Raw genomic sequence first — 17,099 nt, 5'->3', positions numbered from 1 at the left:
GTTTTTTTGTTTGCCCCCCCTCATTTTTTTTGGCCACACCTGTAGCTTATGGAAGCTCCCAAGCCAGGGAATTGAGTGCAGACTGCAGCTGCAACTTATGCTGCAACTGCAGCAACACTGGATCCTTAACTCAGTGTGCGGGGCCAGAATCAGACCCACCGTGCTACAGAGACAACGCTGGATCCTTAACCTGCTGTACCACAGCAGGAACTCCAGGGCTTTCTTACCAAGGCATCAAGTTCTCATTTTGTGTAATTTGAGGAGAAATTAAGATTAGGCATTTCTGCTTGCCTTGTGCCCTCCAGCCAACAAACCTTGATTGAAGGTAAAGGGTGAGAAGAGGGACCAAGTGCTCTTAATTTTTTTCCTTTCCCAGGCTGAAATGTGGGGTGAGCCTAAGTCAGATCAACAGCAAAGTTCTAAAGAGTGGCCAGTTGGTGAGTATGCCATGGTCATTCAGATGTCTTCTTTTCTAATGGGCATAAGAAATGAAGGAGCTTAGGGCTTCCATTCTAGATTCTGTGTCCTATGGGATTCCCTCAAGAACCTGTTCCAGATCACTGCATTTTGACCCCAAACTCCCTACACATTCATACCTTAGAGGCTTATCTTTCCTGTAGGAGGACACCTGCCTAGCAGAGCTCTCACTTGCCCTAGAGCTGTGTCTAGAGGTGGGTATCAGCAGCTGGCAGCTGAAGGCGATCACTGTGGATGTGTGGACACTCCATGCTGAACTGCACGAGGGCCTCTTCCATAGTCAGCTGCTGCGCCAGGGCCCAGGCCTGGCACCTAAGCCTGTTCCTGGTTCAGGTAAAGCCCCACTCAGCGAGCCTCTTAGCTTCCCTGTTCTTGGGTTATTTTGGAAGTAGAAAAAAACAGTGGTCTCACTACTTATTTAGGTGTAATTTATTAGTTCCCATTGCCTTTGACCCTGGCCTTTGAGGATAGCAGGAGGAAATAGGCATTTGCTTGCGGTGAGTGAAAGAACTAACATTTAATACCTAATTATTATGAATTAGAGCTGTACTAAAACGTTATTTCTTTTTTCTTTTTTTTTTGTTGTTGTCTTTTTTTGCTATTTCTTGGGCTACTCCCGCGGCATATGGAGGTTCCAGGCTAGGGGTCGAATCGGAGATGTAGCCGCCGGCCTACGCCACAGCCACAGCAACGCGGGATCCGAGCCGCGTCTGCGACCTACATCACAGCTCACGGCAACGCCGGATCGTTAACCCACTGAGCAAGGGCAGGGACCGAACCCGCAACCTCATGGTTCCTAGTCGGATTCGTTAACCACTGCGCCACGACGGGAACTCCTAAAATGTTATTATTTTAACAAATGAGAAAACTGAAGCCTACGAAGATTAGATAGATAACTTGATTGAGCTCACACAGCTAGTCAAAAGTAAAAATGAGGTTTAAGTTATTTGGCCCTAGTAGTTCCTTTTGTGGCTCAGCAGGTTAAGGACCCGACTAGTATCCAAGAGGGAATGAGTTCAATCCCTGGCCTCGCTCAGTGGGTTCAGGATCTGGTGTTTCTGTGAGCTGTGGTGTAGGTCACAGACATGGCTCAGATCTGACATAGCTGTGCCTCTGGCATAGGCCAGCAGCTGCAGCTCCAGCTCCAGTTCAACCCCTAGCCTGGAAACTTCCATATGCCAGAAACGCGGCCCAATAAATAAATAAATAAATAAATAAATAAATAAATAATATGGCCCTGAAGTCCATATTTTTTTCATTATAACAATCTGCTCTCCACGCTATTTTTTTAATCTCTGGGGAAGGAAGTATAGCAGGTGCCTGGACCTCTGCGATATTTGCCTTGTGGCCTAAAATTGGGCATTTGTTTTAGCCTACGTTATTTGGGAGATTTGGCCAAAGAGGGCACGGCATGTTGGGAGACTTAGGAGTATCAAGGATTGATGGCCTTCTATTATTCGTTCATGTTTTCAGAGGTGACAGAGAATTTGGCTGAACCAACTCTGCCTGGCCTGTACCTCCTTCAGCAGCTGCCAGACCAGGTCAAGGTGAAGATGGAGATCACAAGTGTGGTGCTGTCCATGAATAGTCAAAAGAGGTGAGATCTCTCCTGACACAGAAGTATGGAGAGTGTAGTTGGAGCTACATACTGGGGTCTCCATAACCAGCTTAGTAGCTGCACTGAGCTTGTCTGAGGGGAGAGAGGGAGTAAGAATAGCATTCCACATATTTCTGAGGCAGAGACTGTCTCTGGTTCAGGCACCTGAATTGGACACTGAAACTGCTGCATTTCCTGTACCACCGTGATGAGGATCAGCTGCCCCTTCGAAGTTTCACAGCAAACTCTGATTTGGCACAGATGAGCACTGAGCTCCTTCTGAAAGGTTCATGGGTGGGGATACTGGTACTGAGAGAGAATGCAAGGACTAGACACACTCTGCCCCTGTGCCCCACTTGATCTTCTTAATTTACCATCAGTGTGATCAGGGCGGGGGAGTAGGGAGCATACCAAAAGAAAATAGCCCCTACTGAGGAGGGTTGGTGATTATCTGGTCATCCCCTTGCCTGTCTCTGACCCTCCTCGTCTTTTTGCCCTCCTGGTGTTCTCTTCTGATCTGCCCTTTGTGCTTACAGATGGGTTGTTGCTGTCCCAGAGCCGCCAGCGCATTGTCTGCCTCAACTCCCTCAAGGCTAGTGTGCAGGTATGTTGACCAAAAATCATTCTTTCCTTGCTCTCTCCCTACATATTGCATCATGAGCTAATGAAATCAACCCAAGCCATTTCTGTTTGTCTCATTTCCAGGTGACCACCATTGACCTCTCAGCCTCCTTAGTTCTGAACACCTGTATTATTCATTACCGGCATCAAGAATTCTCTCACTGGCTGCACATGCTAACACCGGAGGCCCAAGAGTCTAGTTCATCTGTTCTTAAGCAAAGGAAGAAAAGGTCAGTATAATCTCCAGCTACCATCTTATCAGGTGGAGTCTCAGATTTTTGTGGTCTAAAGTGCATCTTGTATTAAATATGTATTTGATTCCTTGATCTTTTAAAATTTCCATCTCAGTAGCCCAGACTCAATAGCGATCCTATTTTGTGTCTATTTTATATATCTTTCCAATTAGACTAGACACTGGCGGTAGGATGATGTTCTGATTTTTTTTTGTCCTCAGTGCCCAGCACAGTTCCTTATTATAGAAAATAAACATTTGTTAAATTGAACTCAGTTTTGTTTTGTTTGTTTTTTGGGTGTTTTTTTTTTTTTGTCTTTTTAGGGCCTCACCCACGGCACATGGAGGTTCCCAAGCTAGGGGTCAAATCTGAGCTGTAGCTGCCAGCCTATGCCACAGCCACAGCAACACCGGGTCCGAGCTGTGTCTGCAACCTACACCACAGCTCATGGCAATGCCAGATTCTTAACCCACTGAGCGAGGCCAGGATAGAACCCACAACCTCATGGTTTCTAGTTGGATTAATTTCTGCTGCACCACAATGGGAACTCCTCCGTTGTTTATGAGGATACACAGTATCTATAATGCCTTAGACTATAAGGTGACAGGTCATGTCAGCAGTGCTGTTTTACTCTCTCTATAGTACTTGCATTGTGTCACATGGAGAAATTAAGGCCAGTGGTTTGGAAGTGATGATCCTTGGTTGTATTAGGTTGAATCATACTGACGTTCATCATATTTGATCTATAAAAAGGGCAGTTTCACACACATGGTTTAACCTAATATGTTTCTGTGGATTGTCATTGGGAGTAGGAGTGGATTACTGAGTTCAGTCTTTTTTTTCTAGTTGCATCCCATCCTAGTAATCACAACAAATCTCACCCTGCCTTTTTTTTATTTTTTGGCTGTACCCACAGCAAGTGAAAGTTCTGAGGCCAGGGATTGAACCTGTGCCACAACGGCAACCCAAGCCACAGCAGTGACAACACTGGATCCTTAACCTGCTGAGCCAGCAGGGAACTTCTCACTCTGCCTTTTGCCTATCTGTTCCATGATAGGAAATTATTTTTTCTTTATCAAACAATGATGTCTTGTTCCTATGCAGAACCTTCCCTCAAATCCTGGCTCCTATCATCTTTAGCACCTCCATCTCCAATGTCAATGTTTCCATTCAGCTTGGAGATACACCGCCCTTTGCCTTGGGATTCAATTCCATCTCTCTGGGTAAGGCCATGCAATGGGAAAGGAAAGAACAAGAATCTGTTCCTTAGTGGAGCTGGGCCCAATTGATGGCCACTGTGGTTTCATAGAACTCCTCTCTCCTACCTTCTTTGTTCAGATTACCAGCACCTGAGACCACAGAGTATCCATCAGCGGGGAGTCCTAACTGTGGACCACCTCTGCTGGCGGGTGGGCAGTGACTCCCACATTCAACGGGCACCCCACCCACCCAATATGCATGTTTGGGGTGAGGCGCTTGTCCTGGACTCCTTTACACTCCAGGTAGGTGGGACTTTGGTGGATAGTAGCCCAATAGTTTCCTCATCCTGCCTTGCTTTAGAGCACTGAGTACCTTTTTGGTGGCAGACATTACAGAACTGTGTCAGCATGCTTCTGATGGAGTCCTTCTGCTTCTTTTCTAGGGTAGCTATAACCAGCCTCTGGGTCTGTCCAGCACTCAGTCAGATACCCTCTTCCTTGATTGTACCATCCGAGGACTGCAGGTAGAAGCATCAGATACCTGTGCTCAGTGTCTTTCTCGGATCTTGTCCTTGATGGGCCGACAGTCTGGGCAGTCAGCTGTCCCTAGGGAATCTTCATTTGGAGACTTGGTCTCATTACTGTGGAAAGTAGACTTGAAGGTGGAAGACATGAACTTGTTCACCCTTTCTTCTCTGGTTGGTAAGTGGGACAGGAAGTCTATACTAGAGTGGGTTGTTAGCAATCTAAGCAGATTATGCTGCTTTTTCTCATTTAATAAAGCCAACTCTGAAAATTTTCTTTCTTTTTTTTTTTTGCTATTTCTTGGGCCGCTCTCGCGGCATATGGAGGTCCCATAGGGGTTGAATTGGAGCTGCAGCCACCGGCCTATGCCACAGCCACAGCAACTCGGGATCCGAGCCGGGTCTGCAACCTACACCACAGCTCACGGCAACGCCGGATCCTTAATCCACTGAGCAAGGGCAGGGACCGAACCCACAACCTCATGGTTCCTAGTTGGATTCGTTAACCACTGCGCCACGACGGGAACTCCAACTCTGAAAATTTTCTTAATTAGAGGCATGAAATATTAGAAGGTCTTGCATAACTGTTTGGCTTCTGGATATTAAGAGCTTATAAGTAGCAAGATATAGAAGAAGAAGACAGCTTTGATATCTGATATCAGGTATTTTTTTTTTTATTTCTTTGTGTACTTAGTTCTAGAGAGGAAACTGATACCTCTGGGGAATTGGTAGGAGTTTGGGGACATCTCTGGCCCTGCCAGTTCTAGTTAGGTTAAGATGGGAAAGGAAAAACTCTAAATATGAGGAATGAGGTTAGAGAGGTGTGAATACAGATAGCTAGAGCGAAGGGAATAAAGAAGGAAGGAGAGTGAAGATTAAAGTTGCCATTTGAGAGTTGAGAACCAAGCCTGATTGGTTTCTGGATGTTAGGTGCTTCAGAGATCCGACTGGACACATTGACTGTCTTGGGAAGTGCAGAAACTTCAACTGTGGGTATTCAAGGACTTGTGCTTGCGCTGGTGAAGTCGGTCACAGAGAAGATGCAGCCTTGTTGCAAGGCTCCTGACATCCCCACTCCAGTGCTCAGCCTCTCCATGCTCTCCATCACCTACCACAGCAGCATCCGTGCTCTAGAGGTAATGCTTCTATGAGAAGGCAGGGTCAGGTTGGTTTTTCCCTAGGCCTAGAGTATTTTCCAGCCTTGAGTCATGTTGTGAAACACACCTATGGGAAATATAATACTTGTGGTGGTTCTTTTTTTTTTTGGCTTTTTCCATACATCTTTTTTGTTTGTTTTAATGGCTGCATTCATGGCATATGGAAATTCCTGGGCCAGGAATTAAATCCGAGCCACAGTTGCAACCTCTGTCACAGCTGTGGCAATGCCAGATCCTTAACACCCTGTGCTGGGCCAGGGATCTAACTTGTGCCTCCACAGCAAACTGAGCTTCTGCAGTCAGGTCCTTAACCCACTGTGCTACAGTGGGAACTCCTATACATTTTTACATTTTAAGGTAGAACTTAAAATATATATAAAACTAGGAGTTTGGGGAGTTCCCATCATGGCACAGCGGAAACAAATCCAACTAGGAACTATTAGGTTGCGGGTTCAATCCTTGGCCTTGCTTAGTGGATTAAGGATCTGGTGTTGCCGTGAGCTGTGGTTTAAGTCACAGATGTGGCTTGGATCTGGTGTTGCTGTGGCTATGGTATAGGCCAGCAGCTGTAGCTCTGATTGGAATTTCCATATGTTGTGGGTACGACCCTAAAAAGCAAACAAAAACAAAAACAAAAAAAAACCACCAACAAACTAGGAGTTCCCATCATGGCTCAGTGGTTAATGAACCTGACTAGCATCCAGGAGGACTCCGGTTTGATCTCTGGCCTCGCTCAGTGTGTTAAGGATCCGGTGTTGCCGTGAGCTGTGGTATAGGTTGCAGACGTGGCTCAGATCCTGCATAGTTGTGGCTCTGGTGTAGGTCAGCAGCTACAGCTTCGATTAGACCCCTAGCCTGGGAACCTCCATATGCCTTGGGTGTGGCCATAGAAAAAGACCATCCCCCAAAAAATATATATGCACACACATATATATAATACTAAAGGAAATATATGAACTTTGGTGAGTCTATACCCAGCCTCAATTATTACCAACTTATGACCAACTTCATTTAGCTAAATTCTGAGCAGTTTTCCCTGTCTTCTGCACTGGGGTTGTTTTTAAGCAGTTATCAAACGTATACTTTCTATGGTAAAGATTTCAGTGTTAAAAAAATAAAAGGAATTCCCATTGTAGCTCAGTGGGTTAAGAACCCAACATAGTGTCCGTGAGGTTGTGGGTTTGATCCCTGGCATTGCTCAGTGGGTTAAGGATTCAGCATTGCCACAAGCTTTGGAATAGGTTGCAGATGTGGCTGGGATCCACTGTTGCTGTGGCTGTGGTGTAGGCCAGCAGCTGTAGCTCCGATTGGACCCCTAGCCCAGGAATCTCCATATTCAACAGGTGTGGTGGTAAGAAAAAAAAGCGAGAAAGAAAGAAAAAAAAAATTTCAGTGTGTAATTCTGAAAAATGAAGGACTTTTAAAGGTCAGGATCTGGTGTCATTTTACTGAAGCACTCAGCTCATCAGAAGACTGGAAGGGATCTGAAGATGGTGGCCACTGGGAAGTTTTGAGAAGCTTCCCAGTATCTTTTTCCTCAGAGGAATTGGTTGGACATGGGACCCTCTTGGGAGGAGAGTGGGATGTTTTCCTGTTTTTTAGAATTCAACCTCCTTTGGAAACTGAAAAGTTTCCTTTTCAGAGGTTGGAAACTTGAACATTTCCGTCGTAGAATTTAATTTTCTCTCTGCTTCACTATTGAGAATTGACTTTGTTTTTCAAGCTGAAAGGACTCTACCACCCCTTTTTTTCCTACTCCTTTTTTGAGGCATACTTTCCCTTATATAAGTCAATTGCTATATTGACTTGTATGGCTAGTGCTTTTTATACTTTTCAAGAATTAAGTCAAAGTGCAATCAACACATGAAACATCCCCCCCCCCTTTTAGTGCCTCATGGGTGGCCCATGGAAGTTCCCAGGCTAGGGGTCAAATTGGAGCTGCAGCTGCTGGCCTACACCTCAGCCACAGCCATGTCAGATGAAAGCCACATCTGGGACTTACTCCCTAGCTTGTGGCAAGATGGGATCCTTAGCCCACTGAGCAAAGCCAGGGATCGAACCCACTTCCTCATGGATACTAGTTTGGTTCTTAACCTGCTGAGCCATAGTGGGAACTCCCATGAAATATTTTCTGATTGATTGTTGCAGAAATTATATACAGAGTGTGGTTGTTATGGAAAGATAACTCATGAGTAGAAACATAAAGCCAAGTGATTTATTGAGTGCATGTGTATATAATGGATGTACTGTGGTAGATAGCAGAATTAAAATCCATGAGCAAAGCAAGAGAGTAATTAATGTAGTTATTCAGCAAAGACCTCTGAGTGGACATAGTTCTTGAGCCAGCAATGCATATATAATAGTTCCTGCAACTCTCCTGTTCTGGGACATTGTAACTGATGGGTCCTTTTCTCTTGCTGTCTAAAGGTTCAGTGTGGGGCAGGGCTGACCTTACTCTGGAGCCCCCCAGATCACATGTACCTATACCAGCACGTCCTGGCCACCCTGCAGTGCCGAGACCTACTAAGAGCCACACTGTTTCCTGAGACTGTTCCACTCCTTGCATTAGAGACTCCAGGCACTGCCTCTGAGCCAGAAGGCTGTCCCCCTGAATCCTCTCCCCCAAAGCGGCTACTAAACCTGACACTTGAGGTGAGCACAGCCAAGCTGACAGCTTTTGTAGCTGAGAACAAGTTCATTACCCTGGCTGCAGAGAGTGTGTCTCTGAGCCGGCACGGAGGTTCACTGCAGGCCTACTGCCCAGAGCTGGCTGCTGGCTTCGATGGCAATAGCATCTTCAACTTCAAGGAGGTGGAGGTGCAGCTGCTACCTGAGCTGGAGGAGATGATCCTCCACAGGAACCCCTTCCCTGTGCTGCAGACCCTCCGGAACCGTGTTTGGTTCCTCTCCCTGGGTTCAGTCTCAGTGGAGTTTCCTTATCAGTATGATTTCTCTCGAACTCTGGATGAGGCCGTGGGAGTTCAGAAATGGCTGAAGGGACTGCATCGAGGAACTCATGCTCAGGCTTCTCCAAGCCCTGCTCCACTCCCACCGGATCTACTCTTGAAGGTTCAGCACTTCTCCTGGGTTTTCCTGGATGACATTTTTGAGGTGAAACTTCGTGATAACTATGAACTGATGAAGGATGAAAGTAAGGAGAGTGCCAAGAGGCTTCAGTTGCTGGATGCCAAAGTGGCTGCTCTTCGGAAGCAGCATGGGGAGTTATTGCCTGCTCGCAAGATCGAGGAGCTCTATGCTTCTTTGGAACATAAAAACATCGAAATCTACATCCAGCGCTCTCGTCGTCTCTACGGCAACACACCCATGCGCCGGGCACTGCTCACTTGGAGTCTGGCAGGGCTTGAGCTGGTTGCTCTGGCAGATGCCTCCTTCCATGGGCCTGAGCGTGTGGTAGAGCAGGTTCGAGAACTTGATCCAGGCAGCCCTTTTCCTGCTGAGGGAATGGATCTTGTCATTCAGTGGTGTCGTATGCTGAAGTGCAGTGTCAAGACTTTTTTGGGTGAGTAGCACTTTCTTATTTGCAGAGCTTAGTGTTTGCCCTTGATGCTCCATGGAGCTCTCTGAGTGATTACAGAGGAGCTCAGCTATATTGGGAGCTGGGGCTGTTTTTGGATGGGTGGAGTGGGATGGGTGGACTCCTCTTCCCTTTCTTTGTTCCCGAATTTCATCCTGAAATTACTTAGCTAAACATGAGGGTACCAGTGACTAACACAGTCATCTTCGGGGTTAGTGTGGCTCTTGGATCTCAGTGTTATTTTCCTCACTGCCTCATCAGGGTCTCCATGCCCTTTTCTAGCTTTGCTGCCACCTGCCAGCTCTTACTCTCTTAGCTGACTTTGTTAAATCAATGGGTAAAAGTCATGACAGGAGTAAAAAGTGCCTGAGAGTGCTGAGACAGTTTCCTCAATATCCTCCTTATAATAACAGTTCGGATAAGAGACTATCCCCGGTACTTGTTTGAGATCCGTGACTGGCGGCTGATGGGTCGACTTGTGGGCACCGAGCAGAGTGGCCAGCCTTGCTCTCGTCGGCGTCAGATCCTGCACCTGGGGCTCCCGTGGGGTGATGTGGCAGTAGAGAGAAACATGCCTCCGCTCAAGTTCTATCACGACTTCCACTGTAAGTAGAGGAGGGTGATAGATTTGGCTGAGATGGTGGTGATGGTTAGGCTGGGAGATGAGCTGAGGCCTTTCTGGAGTAACAGCAGAAGAAAGGGATGAAGTTGTGTAACAAGCTGTGCCCTTTGCTCCTCTGCCCCAGCGGAAATCTTCCAGTACACAGTGGTATGGGGCCCATGTTGGGATCCAGCTTGGACACTGATTGGCCAATCTGTGGACCTCTTGACCAAGCCCTCGGCTGACCCCAGCCCACCCTTGCCCTGGTGGGACAAGAGCCGTCTTCTATTCCACGGGGACTGGCACATGGACATTGAACAGGCGAACCTGCACCAGCTGGCTACTGAGGTGAGGGGTCCAGAGGAGCTGTTTTCTTATTAGGATGGTATGGTTGGGGCTGGTATAGCACTTGGGGGAAAAGAGAAAGGTATTGATTTGGAAGGTGAAAATGATCCTTTATTCACATCTCACCAAGTCCTTGGGGTGATTATAGGATCCGTACAACACAACTGAAAATATGCACTGGGAGTGGAACCACCTGTCTTTCCATTGGAAACCTGGTCAGTTTGTGTTCAAGGGTGACTTGGATGTCAACGTGAGAACAGCCTCTAAGTGAGTGGGGTGATGGATGGGACCTCAACAGGGTGTGGGACTCAGGGTGGAGGGAGTGGGGAAGAGCTGAGGGTCTGCAAATGACAAAGGGCACTAAGGGCCAGGGCTCTGTTGTGAGCCAGGTATGACGACTGCTGCTTCCTTCACCTGCCTGACCTCTGCATGACACTGGACCTACAGTGGCTATGCCACGGGAACCCCCACGATCACCATGGTGTCACTCTGCGGGCCCCCGAGTTCCTGCCTGAGGTTCCCTTGGGTCAGCTCCATGACTCCTACCGGGCCTTTCGTTCTGAGAACCTCAATCTCTCCATCAAGATGGATCTGACTCGGCATAGTGGAAGTGAGGCTGGGGTCTGGGGCAACGTGGAGGGAGGGCTTGGGAGAATGAACTTAGACACAGAGAACTTCAGCTTGACCCTATGGGGAGGGGAAGGGAAAAAGCAAGAGAAGGCTTGGGTTAGGATCTTTTTTTGGAAGAGGGTTGGTGAAAATAGCTTGGGTCTTTGAAAGGAGAGCGTGTAGGGGATATTGAGTATGATACTTGAGTGCTATTTGGGTTTTTTTACTTTTTTTTTTTTTTGTGTGTGTCTTTTTGCTATTTCTTGGGCAGCTCCCACAGCACATGGAGGTTCCCAGGCTAGGGGTCCAATCAGAGCTGTAGCCACCGGCCTACACCAGAGCCACAGCAACGCGGGATCCGAGCCGCGTCTGCAACCTACATCACAGCTCACGGCAACGCCGGATCGTTAACCCACTGAGCAAGGGCAGGGACCGAACCCGCAACCTCATGGTTCCTAGTCGGATTCGTTAACCACTACGCCACAAGGGGAACTCCCCTATTTGGGTTTTTAAACCTCTAAAACCTGGAGCCAGGGAAGGATTTAGCTTCATCTCTGTGTTTTTTTTTTTTTTTTTTGTCTTTTTGCTATTTCTTGGGCCGCTCCCGCGGCATATGGAGGTTCCCAGGCCAGGGGTCTAATCGGAGCCGTAGCCACCGGCCTACACCAGAGCCACAGCAACGAGGATCCGAGCTGCGTCTGCAACCTACACCACAGCTCACGGCAACGCCGGATCGTTAACCCACTGAGCAAGGGCAGGGACCGAACCCGCAACCTCATGGTTCCTAGTCGGATTCGTCAACCACTGCGCCACGACGGGAACTCCAGCTTCATCTCTGTGTTTTAACCACAGCTAGGATGTTTGTCCTTTCCTTTGTAGCAATATCCCAGCCCCGCATTCTGCTATATAGTAGCACTCTGCGCTGGATGCAGAACTTCTGGGCAACTTGGACTAGTGTGACAAGGCCTATCTGTAGGGGAAAGCTCTTCAATAACCTGAAACCCAGCAAGAAGAAACTTGGCCAGCACTACAAGCAGCTTTCCTATACTGCACTCTTCCCCCAGCTGCAGGTCAGCTCTGACCTCTTTGGTTCTGTTCCTTTTCTCTAGTTTTCTTGTTTTCTCTTAACTGGGCTCTGAATCATCTCTGATGCCATCCTTCATTGAATGCTGTGCCCTCTTGTTGCCAGGTGCATTACTGGGCCTCATTTGCCCAGCAGCGTGGCATTCAGATTGAGTGCAGTCAGGGCCACGTCTTCACTCGGGGAACTCAGCGGCTTATACCTCAAGGTAAGGTCAGATGCGCCCATCATTTCTCCTTGCCAATTCTTTGTCCTCTTTCTCAGCTCCCTTCCCTTCCTCTCTCTGTCCCACACTGTTCTGTACGGTTCTGCATGGGCTCTGTATGCCTCCTTTTCTCAGCGGGCACAGTGATGCGGCGCCTCATCTCTGACTGGAGTGTGACCCAGATGGTTAGTGACTTAAGTCAGGTCACTGTTTACCTGATGGCCTCGCCCACTGAAGAGAATGCTGACCACTGCCTTGATCCATTGGTAACAAAGACCCACCTACTGAGCCTTTCCTCCCTCACCTACCAACGGCACAGCAATCGCACAGCTGAGGAGGTACTGCCTGACCCATTTTCTGTACTGCCTTTTTGTATCAGCAGGTGTCTTAGTCTGCTTAGGCTGCCATAACAAAATACCATAAACTGGCTTAAACAACAGAAATTTATTTCTCATGGTTCTGGAGGCTGAGAAGTCCAAGATCAGGGGGCTAGCATGGTCAGGTTCTGGTGAGGGCTCTCTTCCTGACTTGAGATGGCTGCCTTCTCACTGTGTCCTCCCCTGGCAGGAAAGGAGGGAAGCTCTCTGGTGTCTCTTCTTCTGACGACTAATCCTCTTCATGAGGGCCCCACCTTCACCATCTCATCTAAACCTAATTATCTCCTTAAAGGTTCTATCTCCAAATACCGCCCCGCTGGGGATCATGGCCTCCCATATGAATTTGGTGGTGGGCGGGGGGCACACACACAACTGAGTCCATAGCAGTACGTTTCAGGCTAAGCTCCTGGTAATGTTCCTAACTATATTCTAATCATGTCTATCATTACTCTATCATGTATTCACTAGTATTACCATCCCTCTTTTTGAGAATTCCTTGTTTCCCTCTCATTCTAAACAGAGTCTCTTGTTCTTCATGAAATAGAGTAAACATTTTTTCCTGGCACCTTATTTGGTGTTTTCTCCCCCCAGTTAAGGGAGGATTTTAAGTTGACATTCCGAGTCATTTAAAATGCAGTGGGGGTAGTCAGAGTGTTAGATAATCTAATGCACACACTAAGACCACTTAGTGTTTCTTTCTCCAGGGTCATCTTACCTCCCTCAGAATAGGTTAAATATTAAACAAGTTTGTTTTTTATCTCTGCATTTGTGGTCTAGGAAGAATGTGGAGAATTTCTGTGTTACCCTGATGTCCTTTTTCTGTTTCCCAGGAGCTCTCTACTCGAGTTGGGGATCCTGCCTTTCACACACATCAACTGCATTTGGTAGATTTACGGGCTTCCTGGACAACCACCAATCGAGACATTGCCTTTGGTTTATATGATGGTTATAAAAAGGCAGCTGTACTCAAACGTAATCTCTCTACTGAGGCTCTGAAGGGTTTAAAGATTGATCCCCAAATGCCAGCCAAAAAGCCAAAGCAGAATGCCGGGACCAGTGCCCCAGCCCCACCTCCTGTCAGTACTCCCAGCTTTAGTGGACAGCCTGATAAGGGGTCTTCAGGAGGTAAGCTGGGGGAGATGGGACTCTATAGAGTTAGGTTTAAATATGTATGTGGCCTTGGACAGGAGTTAGAGGACTAAATTAGGGCTGGTTCCATCTATAGGTATAGATGAAACTGTTGGGTTTTTTTGTCTCTTGTCTTTTTATGGCCACACTCGCGGCAAATGGAGGTTCCCAGGCTAGGGATAGAATCGGAGCTACAGCTGCCGCCTACGCCACAGCCATAGCAATGCTAGATCCGAGCCACGTCTGTGGCCTGCAGCAATGCTGGATCCTTAACCCACTGACCGAGGCCAGGGATCGAACCTACAACCTCATGGTTTCTAGTCAGATTTGTTTCTTCTGTGCCACAATGGGAACTCCAAGATGAAACTATTGTTTTTCTGTTTTAGGCCACCTAAGATTTACATAGCAATCATATGGGGGCATTGAAGGGTCTAGTCCTATGCCTAGGAGAACTGGATCAGGAAGGAGTGAAAAGGCTGGACAGGATGACTAAAGCAAAGAAACAAAGGATGAGAGAGTTGTTTTCTGTTCTTATGTATTTATTCAGCCAACAAATTTATTGAGGGAATTCCCGTCATAGCTCAGTGGTTAAAGAACTTGACTAGTATCCATGAGGATGGCATGACTAGTATCCCTGGCCTTGCTCAGTGGGTTAAGGATCTGGTGTTGCCGTGAGCTGTGTTGTAGGTCGCAGACGTGGCTTCGATCTGGCGTTGCTCTGGCTGTGGTGTAGGCCAGCGGCTATAGCTCCGATTCGATTCCTAGCCTGGGAGCCTCCATGTGCTGAAGGTGCATATGTCTAAAAAGACAAAATACCCCACGAAAACAGCTACAACAAAAAATTACTTAGTTCTTAATAGGCACAGAGCACTGTTCTCGGTTTAGTGAGAGATAAAGAATATATGACATTCTAGTTGTCTCACAAGTTTTATCTGGATGAGCTATGATTAGTTCATTCATTCATTTAATCACTTATTCATTTGTAGGTTCACTTTTTAGCTTTATTGAGGGTTTGTGATGTATCAGACATGACCCTAGACATTAGGAATGTAAAGATGTAGGGATGCTCAGAAACGAATGGAGTCGTGTAAATTATTATTTCATTATGAGAATACTTTGTAAAGATGTTTAAGAAGAAAGTATCTAAATCAGCATAGGGAAGTCTAGAAAGGCTTCACAGAGATGATATAATTGAGATGGGTCTTAAAAGATGAATAAGAGTTTGATAAGCAAAGAAAAGAGGGCATTTTAGAGAGAAGGAATAACAGGTACAGAGGAATGCAGGTTCATGGTGAATTTATTTTTTTTTATTATTATTTTTTTTTTGTCTTTTTGTTCTTTTTAGGGCTGCACCCTTGGCATATGGAGGTTCCCAGGCTAGGGGTCTAATCCGAGCTATAGCTACCGGCCTACACCACAGCCACAGCAATACCAGATCCGAGCTGTGTCTGCAACCTACACCACAGCTCAAGACAACGCCAGATCCTTAACCCACTGAGCGAAGCCAGGGATCGAACCTGCAACCTCATGGTTCCCAGTCGGATTCACTTCCGCTGTGCCACGATGGGAATTCCTTTTCTTTCTTTCTTTCTTTTTTTTTTTTTCTCCATAGTGAATTTAAGAACAGGATGAAAGTTGATAAATTCCACTGGAGAGCAGTTAAAGAATATGTGAGTTGTTCTTGACTGTAGCGAAAGAGGGGACTGTGAACAGGGAAGGGTTTGTTGAGGAAGTAGCATTTGAGCTGGACCTTGAGGGCTTAGTATAGTTTGAACATGTAGAAATGAGAAGAAAGGGCATTAAAGGCGAAGGCCATATCTGGAATAGGAATGGAGTTGGTCAAGCTCAATATGTTCAAAGGACCGGGGTTCCCATTGTGGCTCAGCAGGTTAAGAACTTGAGTCATATCCATGAGGATGCAGGTTTGATCCCTGGCCTCGCTCAGTGGGTTAGGAATCTGGTATAGCTGCAAGCTGTGGCATAGGTTGCAGATGCAGCTAATTTTGCTGTGGCTGTGGCATAGGATGGCACCTGGAAACTTCCACATGCCACAGGTGTGGCCCTAAAAAGAAGAACAAAACAAAAAACAAAGGACAGTGAATAGTCTGTTTTGGTTGGCTAAAGGAGAAGGTGCTGGAAAGGAAAGCTGCAGGTAGACCATCAAAGGTCTTTCATACAAGGCTAAGGAGTTTTTGTTCCTTAGTAAACAGTGGTGAACTATGGAAGGTTTTTGAATTAGGGGGTATGTCATCATTAGAATTTTACTTTTAGGAAAATAAATCTGGCCATGGTGTGGAGCAGGACTGGAGAGGAAGAAAGGGAGGTAGGGAAACAAATTAGGAAACTATTATGGCATCTCAACAAGCAGCAAGGAGGGCCTCTGAACTAGGTAGAGGCAGTGGGAATGGAGATGAGGGCATGGACAGAAGTATTATTGGGTTTGTTTTTTTTTGTTGTTTTTCCTTTGTAGGGCCATACCTGCAGCATATGGAGGTTCCCAGGCTAGGGGTCAAATCGGAGCTACAGCTGCCGGCCTACACCGCAGCTACAGCAATGCCAGATTAGAGCTGCATCTGTGACCTACACCACAGCTCACGGCAACGCTGGATCCTTAACCCACTGAGCAAGGCCAGGGATCGAACCCGCAACCTCATGATTCCTAGTCTGATTCGTTTCTGCTGCGCCACAACGGGGATTTTGCTATTGTTTATATAAGAGGTTTGGCAGCTGGTTGGAAGGAGTTAAAATAGGAAGAAAGCAATAGTGATTGAGGCTTTGAGCCTGGAGGCAGCATGATGGTAACAGTACTGTCAGAAATAGGAGAGTCAGAGGCTAAGCAGGTCTTAGGCGGGAATAGGGTTGTTGAGTTCATATTTGGACATGCTGAGTTTGTGGTGCAAGTAATACATCTAGGTGGAAATGAGGATCCAAAAGGACTAGAGAGAGAGACATGGGAGTTTCAGCATAGAGGTAAGAATTAATGCCAAGGAGATAATAGTAGTTGCTCACTGTGTGGCAGGTCCCCTGCGAAATACTTTTATATTATTCCATTAAATTATCTCAATAACCTTATTATATAGTTACTGTTATTTTACACACAAGCAAACTGAGACAGGGAGGTTCAAACAGGCTGCTAAAGGTTATAATCAAGTAACTGACAGAAATAGGGTCAACTAGTCTAATTCTGGAGAGTGCTCTTAACTATAACACTGGTTTGACAAACTCTTTAGATGAAAGAGCAAGAAAGAAAAGGGAGGAAGTTCCCTTGTGGCATAGTGGGTTAAGGATCTGGCATTGCTGCAGCTGTGGTACAGGCCCAATCCCTGGCTCAGGAACTTCCACATGATGTGGGTGTGGCCAAAACCAACCAACCAAACAACAACAGCAAAAGGAAACAGAAGAAAGAAAAG

General features: G+C 46.7%; 1 protein-coding gene across 2 annotated transcripts in view; it reads left to right on the top strand.

The window, feature by feature from the left end:
* The window catches only part of KIAA0100 (KIAA0100 ortholog), a 39,631-nt gene that overhangs the window by 2,788 nt on the left and 19,744 nt on the right, over positions 1-17,099 (top strand). For both annotated transcript variants that reach the window (XM_003131765.5, XM_021067478.1), the window contains exons 6-24: positions 377-437; positions 621-810; positions 1,951-2,074; positions 2,236-2,360; positions 2,611-2,678; positions 2,780-2,925; positions 4,033-4,151; positions 4,267-4,430; positions 4,571-4,829; positions 5,582-5,787; positions 8,236-9,328; positions 9,757-9,948; positions 10,090-10,292; positions 10,438-10,556; positions 10,679-10,899; positions 11,778-11,968; positions 12,088-12,187; positions 12,320-12,522; positions 13,392-13,686. In XM_003131765.5, coding sequence (XP_003131813.3) covers positions 377-437; positions 621-810; positions 1,951-2,074; positions 2,236-2,360; positions 2,611-2,678; positions 2,780-2,925; positions 4,033-4,151; positions 4,267-4,430; positions 4,571-4,829; positions 5,582-5,787; positions 8,236-9,328; positions 9,757-9,948; positions 10,090-10,292; positions 10,438-10,556; positions 10,679-10,899; positions 11,778-11,968; positions 12,088-12,187; positions 12,320-12,522; positions 13,392-13,686 — 4,079 coding nt within the window. The remainder of the gene's footprint in view (positions 1-376; positions 438-620; positions 811-1,950; positions 2,075-2,235; positions 2,361-2,610; positions 2,679-2,779; positions 2,926-4,032; positions 4,152-4,266; positions 4,431-4,570; positions 4,830-5,581; positions 5,788-8,235; positions 9,329-9,756; positions 9,949-10,089; positions 10,293-10,437; positions 10,557-10,678; positions 10,900-11,777; positions 11,969-12,087; positions 12,188-12,319; positions 12,523-13,391; positions 13,687-17,099) is intronic.

The sequence above is a fragment of the Sus scrofa genome, chromosome 12 (assembly GCF_000003025.6).
Source record: "Sus scrofa isolate TJ Tabasco breed Duroc chromosome 12, Sscrofa11.1, whole genome shotgun sequence".
NCBI lineage: Eukaryota > Metazoa > Chordata > Mammalia > Artiodactyla > Suidae > Sus > Sus scrofa.
The sequence above is the reverse complement of the archived record's forward strand: the minus strand, read 5'-3'. Positions and strand labels throughout refer to the sequence as shown.